General features: G+C 51.5%; 1 protein-coding gene across 1 annotated transcript; it reads right to left on the reverse strand.

The window, feature by feature from the left end:
- Positions 1-9144: 9144 nt before the first annotated feature.
- On the reverse strand, positions 9145-13740 carry ZIC2 (Zic family member 2). Its single transcript, XM_081859952.1, has 3 exons — positions 12609-13740; positions 10056-10219; positions 9145-9625 (listed from the first exon to the last, which is right to left on the reverse strand). Exons 1-3 carry the CDS (start codon positions 13690-13692, stop codon positions 9275-9277), a joined length of 1599 nt encoding a protein of 532 aa, XP_081716078.1. The 5' UTR covers positions 13693-13740; the 3' UTR covers positions 9145-9274.
- Positions 13741-14110: the final 370 nt, after the last annotated feature.

Below are 14110 nucleotides of genomic sequence, written 5' to 3' on the forward strand. Positions count from 1 at the left end.
GTTTTCCCCCCAGGGGACAATGCACATGATTACAGCCTTAATACAGTGTCTGGAGCTGAAGGATCGGGTTGTCCAGAGGCTGCGAGTCCAGTCGCACTTACCTTAAAGAAAGTTCTGTTCACGGGCCTTAATTTCGAGTAGACCCATTTAAGTTCAGATGTAGACAGACTTCTAGGGAAAGCTGCGATCTCGTGCTTCCTTTATCTGGGGAATAAGCCGCCCTGAGCAAGTGAGATCTCCTGCCGTAAATAACAGACGCGGAAGTCCACACTAGAAGTAAAGCCTATTGCTTGCAGCGCAGTTTATGAGTAAGCGGGCTTCCCTTTTCTTTCTTTGGATCGGGGCAAGCAAGCTGCTTATCACCACTGCGGGCTTGTGTACCTGAACCCGAAGCGGGCTTACTCCGAAGTAAACAACGGAAGTAAGCCGTGAAGCCTCCCATTGGTACTCCTTTCCTCTCTGACTGCAATTTGGGCCTAAAAGTCGAAATGTGGAAGGCATCTATTGTCCAAGGAAAGGTTTGTTGTTTCGTAGAATCATAGAACGGTAGAGTTGGAAGGGCTCCCTAGGGTCATCTAGTCCAACCTCCTGACTCTTTTGCCCAACGTGGGACTCGAACCCTCGACCCTATTTATTTGTTTTCAGAAGAGGGCGGGGCCTGGAAGGACGCCTGTTTCCTTGGTGCTCGTCCGCTCCTGGCCCGGAGTAGTAGCAAGTCAGGCCGATCCTCTTTGGCAGGAGGCGTCGCCACGCGGCCAGCAGGCAGTCTCGCCTGGGCAAGACGCGCGTAAAATATCGCCGAGAGGAGGAGAAGGAGAACGAAGTGGGGGAAAGTCAAGGCTAATTAAATTCTGCAAACGGCTCTCATTAGTATGCATGACACACCGGCTTTCACGTTGATCTTTCTGGGCGGATCAATACCCCCGCAGCATAAATGGGGGGGGGTGTCGCCTGGGGGTGACCTTTCCCTCTCGCCCTCCTGTCGCCCAGCTGGCCCCAGTGCCACTCCCTCTGGGATCCTCATCTCCCCACCACCGCCACAACCCCGCTTCAGCCCCACGACTTCTCGGGTGGAGAAGGGAACGGGCAACAAAATCAAGCGAGAGAGGAAGGAGCTGCAAAGGAAGAACAGCTCTGAGCAGGTGTCATCCTTGCCAGAGCGCCCACAAACCACCCCGCACGCAGCAGCCATCTGGCGCGCCCAGATCCCGAGCACGTGCGCTCCGAAGGGGCGAATTCCCTTGGGATCTGAAAGGGAACCGCCTAGGCCCACAAGACAAGCCACCTCCCCAAGGCCCTTGCTTCTCTTGCCAGGGTGCCCTGGGTGCTGCTGGAAACCCCCATTTCCCACAGGGCAGGTGGAGGGGACCCTGGAGTTTTGCACCCCAGGACAAGATGTCTGGGTTGGAGGGAGGCGGCCTTTCCCCAAGAGCCGGCAGGAGAAAGCGGAGGAGATGCCTTGTGGGAAGAGGAGCCATGGAGAGAGAGAATTATGTTGCTGAATTATCCTAGCCGAGTTGGCGGTTGTTCTTTGGATGACCTCATAAGCCAGTCGTTCCTCACAGGGTTGTTGGGGGGGGGCACTCCTACTGTACGCTGTCCTGACTTACTTGGAGGGAGGGTAGCATCTTGTATACGTACCGAAACAGCTTACTCTGAACACGGCTTTGAGCTGCCTCGACTCCTGTTCCCTCCCATCTATCGGCGTTTTGCTGCCTTGGAACACCCAGCTCCATTTAATTATGGAGTTTATAATTATAGACCATTTTGCAAGACGTCGTCGAAGCGGGGACAGCGCCAACCTCAATGTCTTGGCTTATAGGAGGTCGCGTGTTTAGGATCGGGTTGGTAATGGACCCCGGTGTCTTACCATGGGTGGCGGATTGAAATTCGACTCCCTGATCAAACACTGCACATTTTAAATATGCCCACCGCACCCTGGTAACCGAAAGACACCTCCCCTAATCTTCAACCCAGGAAACTATATATTTTATTGATATATTTATAGGGAGATATTTCTTATCTCACTGTAGACGAATGAACAGATCACCCTATATAGTTTATAAAATTATTATTTACTTATCTCCTGTGTGCTCATGTGTGTGCATGAGACCGATTCCTTGTCGCTTCTGAGAGCCATAAATTGTCGTTGCTACCAATGCTACCAATGCACTCAGTCGGTGATGGAGAAAGGTCTCGCCAGTCATAGGTTTTCTGCGTGGAGTAGGGGTGGCAGAGAGAATCGGAGGCGGCCCGGTTCCCAGGCAGGAGCACCTCCAAAGGAAGTAAACGGGGCCAAGGCGTTTTGTTTTGGCTTTTCCTCTCTAGACTTGTGAGGCCTTTGAAGTGACTCTCTCTCTCTCTCTCTCTCTCTCTCTCTCTCTCTCTCACACACACACACACACACACACACACACACTCTCACACACACACACCCACACCCACACAACCACACACACACCCCTGTCTTCCTTCTCCAGCCCTTTCCTGCTGTGGGCGGGGGAAACCGACCCTGTCTTTTGGGATATAGCCTTCGGCTTGCGTATGAAGCGTTAAAAGCATATTTACTGAGAAGCAAATGCTATTATTTTAAAGAAGACCGACTCCCAAGTGCGCCCTAGAATCGAAACGGAGCAAGTTGCTCCACTGTCTTCCCTCTCCCCCATCCCACTGGCCCTCCATATCCCACTGGCCCAGCCTTGCAAAGCCAATGTCCCCTCTCCCCTGCCCACCCTATATGTTGCATCTTCCGTTTGTGCAGCACCTTGGCTAAGCTCCCTCCCTCCCTCCATACCTGGCGGGGGGGGGGGTGTCTGTTCCTTTGCAACCCACTTGCTAAAAAGCCCCTCTGGTTTCCAGGGGAGTTTTCTTTCCAGTTAAGTCTCAGGTTGCAGGCTGAAGTATACTTTTAATGAAGCGGAGTTTTTGGAAATCCCTTGGCAAGTATCTTCCAGTTCAGCCTCCTCTCCGAACGTCTTGCGCGCAAGCCCTTGCGAGTCTTTCCAGAGGGGCTTGCGGAGGAGAACGTCCTGGAGGGTTCGCTCTCTGGAGCAATGCCTGGGCAGCGCGATTCGAGGCGCGTCTCCTCGGAAGCAAGTCCCGCTGGGAAAAGTGGCTGGAGCGGGTTTTCGTGCCTTGACGTTGTAGTAGGAAGGAAAGCACTTTTCCTCCATCCTATGCACCCTATCTCCTTCAGTGTTTAATAGCAGTGGGATTTGCTCGCAGGTAGGCGTGCCGAGGATTGCAAAGGAAGCCTTAAGAGAGAAGCTGCGTTAAAGCTGTTCGCCGACGTCCACTTACTTGGGAATCGACCCCTTTCAGTGCTGAGGATAGGGTTGCTGTCTACTCTGGCTGACCTTGACCTCCATTTATCCTTCGCCTCTCCGTGGCTGGGCAGGGGGCAACCTCCGTCCCGAGCATCAGCGGGGAACCGACCATTAAGTAAGGTGTCCCCAGCGGGGCCCCGTCCATACAAAGCTAAGCACTTTCAAGTCCCATTGGTAACAGTGAGGCGCGTGTTGCAAAGTGTCCCGATTTTCGGCTGGATCGTGCCCAACTTCCAGAGGGAAAGCTTCTGTGTCGGCAGCGCAGCTGAGCAGGACAGCCCAGGAACGCCCAATCGAGCAGTCACAAACAGCATTTGCCCTCCAAAAAGCAAGAGGAGGTTTTCTTCGACTGGCTTGAAAGGAGAGAGGTCGAGGGTGCTTCTTTGGTGGAACTCGGTCCCACCGAAATCCACCTTCCCAAGTCAGTGTACTCAATAGCAGAAATGGATTTCCCGCAACTGATAAATTCTCCTTCCGCCTTATTGAAAAGGAGGCTGGCTTGGACCCCCTTCGACGAGTTTGTCTTTAAGATTTTCGAAGCCTGCCACCCTCTACACACTTGCTGGTGAGGGAACGGTCCCCGATGGACACAAAGACACTCCCTCCCGAGGAAACGCACGCGGGATTGCGCTGGAAGAGAAAATGTTAAACCAGATTGTTTCAGATCGGCCCATTTAAAACTGGGATTCCGCAAATCGGTTTAAGTTATCACTGTACTGTGCCTGCTCGCCAGTTCAGGTCTGGCAGGGCGGGTAAAGTCCTCTGTCCTTCGTACCTTCCTGGGAAGTTCACACACACAAACCACACACCCCTCACTGTTTTTAATCGAGCTACCTTTCCACTCACAGTTCTTTGGGGCTGCTGTGGTTTAGCAACCGGTTGCCACTGCATCGGTAACGCGCGCGCCGGTTCTTCAGGTTCCCTTTTACAGATGAGAGCGCAAAGTGCCACTACTAGTCCCCATTCAACTACTTAAGTTGGTATTGCATACTTACAACTTACGTAGTTTGACACTGCTGCATATTTACTCCTAGCACGCAAGAGCACATCGTACTAGTTATAGCACTGCTCGGTAATAGAACACGGCGGCGGCTAGTCTAGTTAAATGTTGTTGCAATCATCACAAATCATAATTAGGAAACATAAACGAAACCAAAGGCGGAGGAAATCTTTGCAGAATCAAAGCTGAAGGACAGACTCAAATCTGAGCGATTGGGGAGAGCTGGAACAGAAGGGGAAAAGGGAAAATGTAATAATAACAACAACAATAATAATAATAATAATAATAATAATAATAATAATAAAAATAATAGCGTATTCTAGTTTTTTAGTCATTTCTGGATATGCATATCCGTTTGACGACTCTGGGTCTGCAATTTTTGCAAGGATTTAGCCCTGATCTCTACCGATGTATACGCGAAAGTAAGTCTCGTTGAATCCAAGGAGACAATTTCGCGAGAGTCTGAAGGGATGAGCAACTTTCGGGGTTTCCAGCCGGACACGGTGGAGTGGGGGCTGCCTCTCTCCCTCCACCAGCTTTTTTACGCAGCTGCTTTGTATTATTTATAGTGCGTTCTATTACATACATCCTAGACGTATGTTCTCTCATGCATTATACAGGAGAGATGAGTATTGGAGCCCACTTTCGTCTGATTCATACGGGCGTTCGCCATGTATCTGCATCTGTAAACCTCCATCTCCTGGGCAGGTCTCTATTTCGCCTCGCCATCCGTTTCTAAAGCTGCCTGGGTTCCCTCCCCGTCCAAGATGCCGAGTCTTTGTGGGTGCTGGCTGGCAAGACTAGGGCGATGGTGGCAGCCAAGGCCAGCTCAAGTTCAAGTTCAAGGCTAGCCTAGGGGAAGGGGTGGGGGTGGGGAGAGAAGAGTCCCTCTCCCTGCCCTGCCCAGGGGCCTGAAAGGCAGAGAAGGCTGCTGATGTCAGGCAGGGACCCGGACCACTTGGTGGAGAGCGCAGTGCCCGGGCGCGCCCGAGGCTTCTCTGTTTTTTCAACCCAGCATTGCCTGCAGGTGTGGGTGGGTGCCGCGGTGGGACCCGAGGGACATCGGGGAGGCTGGGGAACGGGCGAGGACCACAAAGCTGCGGCGTGTCATTTGTTGGTGTGGGCTGGCCGTGATGGACGGCGCTTGCTTCCTCTGGGGAAAGGAGAGCCGAGGAACCTACAAGCCTACGGCCAGCAGCACCGCCGTCTCTCGCCCGAGCCTCTTCCGGAGGGATCGAAGGGATCTTTCTCGCTGACCCTTCAGCCGGGGATCCAGGAGTCCCCCTTCCTCCAGGTTCTGGGAGACACAAAAAACCAGGAACAAAGCCGTGGTCAGAAACAGAAAAGGAGAGCGCAGAGACGTCCCCACTCTTTCCCCTGCGTTCAACTTTAAATCAGACTTAATCTGGTGGAGGCCATTGAATGGCGGGAGGGAGCGGGCGCTGAACAACGGATTCCTCTCTCTCTCTCTCTCTCTCACACACACACACACACACACACACAGAGAGAGCCAATTTCAATCCAACGCTCTTTGGGGCCTCTCTTGCCATTCTTCCGACCGTGCCCTGCTGTAGTTTCCCAGCCAGCGAGATCTCTCTCTCGCAGGGATCAGCGCCATATGCTAATTCCTTTAATAAAATTGGGTTGGGTTTCTCTCTCTCTCTCTCTGGCCTAATATTATTAAGGGAGGAAAATGAGATTTTAACAGCCATTTGATTACTTCGGGGCTTTTACATTATGCAGCGGAGAATGACTGACTGACTGAATGAATGACTACGAAGGAAGAGACCGCTCCAAGTTGGGGAGTAAAGGAAGCGTGCCAGGTTGTGTTTTTTGGACCGCAGCAAAAAAAAGATTTTTTTTTAAAATGCTCCCTCAAGGGCATCCTCTTCCAGGCCCAAGCGCGAATCTATCATCCCTGTTCCCCCCGCACCAAACATCAGGCGAAAAGCTTGCTCCAAAAATGAATTTTTACTCGGAAATAGGTCCTACTGTGCTTAGCGGGACTTGCTCTCGAGGAGGTGGGCCTAGGACTACAGTCCAAGGCTCTTCTCTTCCCTGCCAAAGAGGGATAGTGTTGCTAACATAAATTCCAAACAGGGTGGGGGGTTTGGATGGAATGCAATGAAAACAAGCGACTGGGCTGGAGAGGCAAATGTATCGTTTGAGCGGTTTTTGGCTGGCGCTGCAGAGTTTTGTGAGAGGAGTGCCAGGAGCACACTTGCACGGGGCTTGGAAAAAGGGGGGAAGGATGCGTGCCTCTTTTGGGTGCCCAGGTGGCTGGCACTGGATTTTGGGCAAATGCCAGGCTTTCGAAGGTTTTTTTGAAGGCTTCACAGTTCAATTCCACGTCCTGGTTACTAGAAAGTGGCTCATAAAATCAAAGCATGTCCAAAGCACTGATTCTGGGTTGAAGTCAAGAGGATAGCGGAGAATCTACAATCTTGCAGACAAGCAAAAGTTAATTTAGGTCATCATTCTTAATTATATACCTATTTACTCATGTAGAATGTTATTTTAAATTATACACACATACACAAACAAACAAACACACACGCACACTGGTAAATTTGGGGTGGGGAGAATAATTTTGTTAAAGCCATATCCAGCAAATTACACAGCCCCTAAACTTTTTGTTTTCTTAGCCATTGCATCTTTAACACATACTGTCACACCAAAGTCATGGTTGTACTGTTCCCCAGCACTACAAAGTAAAGGGGGGGGGATACTGCTTTTTTTAAAGCCTATCTGATTCATCTCTTTTTTCCTCATCTTTGGTGGAGGGGAAAAAATATATATTAGTACAGATAAATGTGCAAAATAAAAAGCATAAGAACTATTCTAAACAAGGGAAGAAGTGTTTCCAACTTTTAAAGAATCCAGATTTTTATGGAGAAGGATTTGGGATCTACTCCTAGATTTAAAAACAAATAAATTGTAAAGCATGTGAACAGCTTTTAAAAAATAAATTTAACATAAGTACCAAAAAATCCAGATTAAAAATGGGACCTTTCATAAAAGTAAAAAAGGAGATAAGGGCAAACTACAAGCAAGAAAGGTTTTGACAGTCTATGAGGGTATAAAATTGACTTGAAATATAGGAGACTGGCAGAACTTGGAAGACTTTTGATTTTCACAGGGAAAAAGGTGAAACACATGCTTAATTCTTCCACTGAAATGGCCCTTAAAACTACTAATCTTTGACTAGATCCAGCCCTAGAGTTGCAAAACCCTGTGTAGTTAAATTCCACACATATTTACCCAGTAATGTCTTCAATTAAATTTACTCCAAGGTAAAAATGCACAGGAGTGCAGCCTAGGAGTATCATTCTTGGTATGATATTGGCTTTGCAAACCCAGTATATTAAGACAGGACGTAGATTTGTTTTAAATACTTAGTTAAACTGATAAAACTTAGTTTTTGTATAAGTTGTGCCCTCATGTGATTTTAATCACATATCTAAAACATTTTGCAGAGTATAGCGAATTTGGCCTTTCTTAAGGCACACTCTAATCAACATAAGAAAACCTTTGACATACCAAGAAAGAAAGGAAAGGAAAGAAAGTGGGAGGGGAATGTCAGTCACTGCAGTTTCAACACATTTTATTATATTTCTGTATGCATTACTCTCAAAAAAAAAAAAAAACATATCACAAGAAATGATGAAACCACATGAACCTTCAAATAAAAAAATTCTGAAACAGTTTATGCTCACAATTGTACATATTTATAGTTAAGAAACATTCTTTATAAATACTGTTTCCTCTGTAGCAAGTTAATACCATAATTTAATTACAAATGGATAAATATGGCAACAGCTATTTACACAAGGAAGGGTGTTATTACGGAAAAAAATCCCTAACGGCACTACGTTTATTTCCCCCTCCCCACAAACTTCCAAACAGGAACTAACAAATAGAACTTGCAAAATGCACTAAAACATCACATGTAAATCCAGCTAACAGAAAATACATTCACAAGCATTGGAAGAGGAGGAGGAATCAATCTGGGTTTGTTTCGAAGAAGCATGGAGACTTTGGCACGTGTGTTTTTTTGTTTGTTTGTTTTAAAATCTTTCCAGTCTATAGCTGAATGAAGTTTACAATCAAAGTTGCCTCTTTTTTTTAAAAAAAGGAACACAATATTCAATACCACAATTACAAAAGAAACCATTTTGTTTCCACTTTACTTCCCCCCCTTTCCCTTTAAAAATGGGTGAATTTAAAAAAGAGAGAAGGAAAGAGAAAGAGAAGGTGGGGGGAGCTAACAAGAGAGAGAGGACAGGAGGCAGAGAGAGAGAGAGAGAGAGAGAGAGCGCATCACTTCTGGGAGAGAGAGAGAGAGGGCGGGAGGGAAGAACCAAATCCATAGTTCACAAAGTGGACCAATTTCTATACACCGAGAAAACTTTATGATTACCACCTCCTTGGCGGAAGGAGCGAAGACTCCTCTATGTACACAGAGAGTCCGAGGGGGATGGAGGCGGTGGTTGGGGGCCGGCTGGTCCCAGGACCGACGGGTCCTCCCTCCTTGTGTCTGATCTTTTGTTCCCAAGGCGCTGGAGGCAGGAGGGGCGGCAGGGGTCCCCCCTCGCCGGCAGAACTGAATGTCCGCAAGGCTCAGGAGGCAGCGGGTGTCCCGTGGCGGGTAGAACCGCTTGGGCTGCTTTTAATCCTTCCTTTTCTTTCTTTCTTTCTTTCTTTCTTTCTTTCTTTCTTTCTTTCTTTCTTTCAAAAGATTTTATTTTCTCTCTCTCTTTCTCTCCCTTCTGCTGCTTCAAGATGTCCCAGTCCAAACAAAAGGGGGCGGCGGGGTGGAGAAAGAGAGAGAGGGAAGGCGGAGAGCGACTTCGACGGCGGCTTCCTTCCTTCCTTCCTGCTTTCCTTCCTTCATTTTCGAGGCATCTGGCTGGGGCGGCGGCGGCGGCGGCAGGGCCAGGAGGCCTCTTCAGACGTACCACTCGTTGAAGTTGGACGTGAGGCCGCCGTGGCTGGCGCTGGATCCGCCGCTGCCCGCTCCTCCGCCGCCGCCGCTGCCTCCTCCGCCGCCGCCCGAGCTCCCGCCGCCGCCGCCTCCTCCTCCCGCTCCGCCGTTGCTGCTCCGGTGCACCGCCGAGACTGCGGCCGCAGCGGCGGCGGCAGCAGCAGCAGCCGCGGCGGCCGCTGCAGAGGACAGGTTGCTGGCGGCTGTGCTTTGGGTCTCTGCGCTGGGGGACACCAAGCCCGGCGGAGTGGACGACTCGTAGCCGGAGCTGGCCGCGGGCGACGACTCGGAGCCTTGCGGGGAGGATTCGTGGACCTGCCAGGCCAACAGCGAGAAAGCAAACTAAGCAACTGGCGTTGAAAGGACACAGAAAAGGCTCCCAGATCTCTCCCACCCTTTTCCGTTCCTTCAAGGCGCTCCATAGGCTCAGCACCGCCGCCGACCCTTCCCCAGTGCTGAAATCCTACATTTAGTAAGGTTGCATAAATCCCCCCGAGTTAGTAACAGATCAGGAAGCTGGGTAGGAGCCCAAAAGGTCCCTCTCTTCCGGCTATGCACAACATTTTCTTTGGAATTTGGTTTGAAGCAGGTTTATTGGGAAACCACTCCGGTTTGAGCGGGACTTGCTTCCCAATAACTCCGCAGCCTGGGGCTACAGGAGCAGTGAAACCCTCCCCCGCCGTCCTGTGTGTAGCCCCGTCCTCGGCACCCCCTTCCCAGGCCCTGTCGCGCTTCTCCGGCTTACCTTCATGTGTTTCCGCAGGGAGCTGGGGTGGGTGTAGGATTTGTCGCACATCTTGCAGAGATAGGGCTTGTCCGAAGTGTGGACGTGCATGTGCTTCTTTCGGTCGCTGCTGTTGGCGAAGCGTCGGTCGCAGCCCTCGAATTCGCACTGGAACGGCTTCTCGCCTGCAAAGGAGGAGAAGGGGGAAAGGCCAATTCGGCGTAAGCGCGTGCGAACGAGTCGCCCGGCTGGCTTCTGTTCCAATCCACTTAGCAGCTAAAAAGCGATCTTTTACCAAGAACTATAAAACAAACATTTAGTGGCTGTGAGATCTTGGAAGAAACTTGAACATCCTCGGGGGTTTTTTTGGTCAGCTAAAGGAAAGCGACCTCCTTTTCGTATGTGCCTCTTTTCATTGGCATCTGATCTTTAAATGTTCGTCTGAGAATTCCGCAGGAGCTCAGTCGAATTTAGGATGTGAGGGAAATGAGTTGGGTGAGTTGTGCAGGGGATTATGCAGCTTCGGAAAGAAATACCGGGCCAGGGTCCCAGCTAATACAAGGAAAATGGGGGAATTCAAGAAAGTCCTCAGGTCTGTGGTCATTGTTTTTAAAAGCGCGATTCCCCAAGGAACCCAATAAAGAGATTTGCGCGTCTCTTTCGGGATGCGTATTTCTTTTGTTTTCATTCCAACTGGTGTTGCATTTAAAAGCCAGGCCAAGGAGCCTTTCCCAGTTAGTGCATTTAAAAACAGCCACCGGACCAGAACCAACCCCCACCCCCTGTTTAAACCGCGTCAAGCCGCAAACGACTCCAGATCTGAGCAGGCTGCTGCAGTATTTTTCTCCTCTTTCATGCAAGGACATTGGAAGTCAGTTCTCAAAATATCCGCTGGGGATGATGGGGGGCGAAGAGGGCGAGAGAAACCGAAGCAAAAAACACATGCACAACCCTCCCTTGGAATTTTCCTAGAACTTCTTCGCCCCTTCGCCAGATTTCCGAGCAATTTGTAGGTGTGAGAACTCAAACACAGCCACCGCCGGATCCTTCCCCCGCCCTTGAAACCGGAGGTGGGAGAGACGCGCAATTTAACGCGAAATTCCATTAGCACCTAAATTGTTCCTTAAAGACATCCGCTCAGAGCCGCCCCCCCCCCCCGCAAAACGCGGCCATCTCCATGCAAATCAACGTCTCGGATTTGCTAAACCTTGTTAAAGCCCGTCTCGCACCTAAACCCGTTCTTAGCACTTCAGCAACACAACCAGAAAGGCTCACAGAGTTTTGCTCCTTTCTCTCAGTCAACACTGATGCCCGGAAATTGCTCAAATATTTGCTGGTCTTCTTTTTCCCCCGGGGCGGGGTAGGGTGCGGACCCCAAAAATAAAAATAAAAATAAAAATAAAAATGCTCCAGTAGAAATCTGGCCGGCTGAAGTAGAATTATCTAGGAGCCTGGGAAACGCAGTTGTTTGATTCCACTACCTGGACTCACACGATTTCTATCGCCCAGAAACGCGGCCTCCTTTCTCACCCATTAGTTCTCATTTTGGGGTGGCAGCGTTAGGAAGGGGGGGGGGAATCCTACCCCCGGAAGTTTATCAACCTTAAATCCTCTGTTGTTTATTACATGTTGCTTTAACAAAAATAATAAACTAGTGGAAAACTGCCTTCCGGCGCCCCAAGTCAGACTTTCAAAACACTTTTGCAAATGAGAAAATTTTATGGTCCCGCCTCACTCCATTTCAATTTAATGGAAAGCAGTCCCTGAAAAGCGCGGTGAAATGACCAGGGGGGCGGAGAAAGGAAAAGAGCTCCCCCCTCCCTCTTAAGGGTAGTTTTTCTAGAATATAGGTCTAAAATACAAAATGTAAAATTCAGCTCTGTTTTAGATTCCTACCATCACATTTATAAAACGGCACAACTATGCCTTTTTAAACTACCCACTTATTTACCCATTTTCTGGAAACGCGGCGTTCATTGCAGGAGCACCTCAGACCTGAATATATTTGGAAATGAAGCCGGTGGATTTCAAAGGAAGAGATTTCCTAGTCAGCTGCTCAGCTTTACAGATTTCCTTAAAAGTAGACTATACCGACAGGAACAACACTCGCTTCTCTTCAGGATTAACCTGTAAGGTCCCTTCGTATATTTCCAGTTATCTGCTCGGGCGGTTTTTGCTTCTTTGAAGGGAGCCGTCCCACTCTGAAGGAGAGACTCCCTTGGCAACTGACTGATGCCAGTGTATCTTACTTTCCCCTAAGTATCTGATCCCACTGCATCTCCCCTAAGTATCCCAAGGAGCCCGGCCCAGTTCAGGCAGCCTTAAGAGAAGGCAGCCATTTGGAAGCAATTTTATTTTACTTCTTACGTGTTTATTTTTTACGATCAAATAAAGCATCACTTCCTTTAAAGGGTTTGGACAAAATTAAACACCTTTCCGAGTAAGCAGATTCATGTGCGGCAGCATGCACGGGGAGGTTTGTGTCGCAATGCCCCCTTCCCTTCCCCACAGTCTCACACCCACCAACCACCCTTTCCGACCCGGCAAAGAGCGTGAAATCCCTCGTGGACTGACCTGTGTGCGTCCTTTTGTGGATCTTGAGGTTCTCGGAGCGCGCGAAGACCTTCCCGCAGCCGGGGAAGGGGCACGGGAAGGGCTTCTCGCCCGTGTGCACGCGGATGTGGTTGACCAGCTTGTACTTGGCCTTGAAGGGCTTCCCTTCGCGGGGACACTCCTCCCAGAAGCAGATGTGATTGCTCTGCTCGGGCCCGCCGACGTGCTCCACGGAGACGTGAGTGACCAGCTCGTGCATGGTGCTGAAAGTTTTGTTGCAGCTCTTCTTGGGGCTGCTCAGCTGCTCGGGGTCGATCCACTTGCAGATGAGCTCCTGCTTGATGCACTGCTGGCGCATGTAGCGGAAGAAGGCCCCCGGGTGGTGGTGGTGGTGGTGGTGGTGCGGGTGGGCATGGTGCGGGTGGGCATGGTGCGGGTGGTGCGCGTGGTGCGCCGCCATGTTCATGCCCATGTTCATGTTCATGGGCCCGTACTGGCCGTGCAGCTGCGCCGCCGAGTAAGGGTCCGCGCGCGGGCTGGACACCTGGCGGTACTGGTCCGAGCGGCCGAAGACTTCTCCGGGCAAGCCCAGGCGCATCTGCCCGTTGAGCACGTTGGGCGAGCCCGGCGCGCCGTGCTGCTCGCCGATGCCCGGGAACAGCAGGTGGCTCTGCGCCTCGGCGTGCGGGTGGTGCAGGCTGCCCGTGGCCGCCGCCGCCGCCGCCGCGGCCCCGAAGAGCCCGTGCTGGCCGCCGCCGGCCGCCGCGTCGCCGAAGCCCCGGCTCCGAAACAAGAAGTCCCGGGGGGAGTTGAAGGGCGGCGCGGAGTAGGAGCCCACATGCGCCGCGTGCGGGTAAGCGGGCGCCTGCGAGCTGAAGGCCGAGCCCTGGCCCGGAGACAGCTCGTGCGCCGCCGCCGCCGCCGCCGCCGCGTTGAGCTTGAAGGCGCCCAGGTGCGCCGCCGCCGCCGCCGCCGCCGAGTCCACGAAGCTGTTCTGCAGGCTCAGCTCGCGCTCCTGCATCTCGGCCGCCGACGGAGGAGGAGGGTGCCGGGCGAAGGAGCCCACGCCCAGCGCCGGGAACTGCGGCCCCGCATCCAGAAGCATGCCGCCCAGGAGCCCCCGGCGAGGGTCCGAGCGACCGGCGGCTCTCTGTCTTCTGCTGCTGCTGCTGCTGCGCGAGCGGGAGAAAGAGCCGCGCGCCGACGACGAGAGTTCAGGCGCAGGCGGCCAGCCGAAGGGTATTAAAGCAGCTGAGGCGAGGGCGGGCGGGCAGCTCTGAGGGAAGAAGGCACAGAGAGGGGAGCGGGCGGAGGGGAGGGAGAGAGAGAGGGAGCCGGGGAGGGAGGGAAGAGGAGAGGGGCGGTGGGGGGGGGGAGGGAGGGACGCAGAGGGGACTCGCCTTTCCCTGAGAAGGAGGGGCAGAAATGGGGGGGAAAAGAGCTACCCACAACAACAACAACAACAACAGTACCACACACACAAGCCCTCTGGCGAAGAGATGTCACACCGCCACAGCCACACC

The sequence above is a fragment of the Podarcis erhardii genome (genome assembly GCF_964252035.2).
Source record: "Podarcis erhardii genome assembly, chromosome: 4".
In the NCBI taxonomy this organism is placed as follows: Eukaryota; Metazoa; Chordata; class Lepidosauria; order Squamata; family Lacertidae; genus Podarcis; species Podarcis erhardii.

Bases quoted from the DNA above. Each gene is read 5' to 3' on its own strand.
- ZIC2 (XM_081859952.1), bottom strand. From the start codon at position 13,692: ATGCTTCTGGATGCGGGGCCGCAGTTCCCGGCGCTGGGCGTGGGCTCC. The intron at 10,220-12,608 runs GTCAGTCCACGA...CCTCCTTTGCAG, and splicing joins CCACAAAAGGACGCACACAG to GCGAGAAGCCGTTCCAGTGC. The intron at 9,626-10,055 runs GTAAGCCGGAGA...TTGGCCTGGCAG, and splicing joins CCCTGCGGAAACACATGAAG to GTCCACGAATCCTCCCCGCA.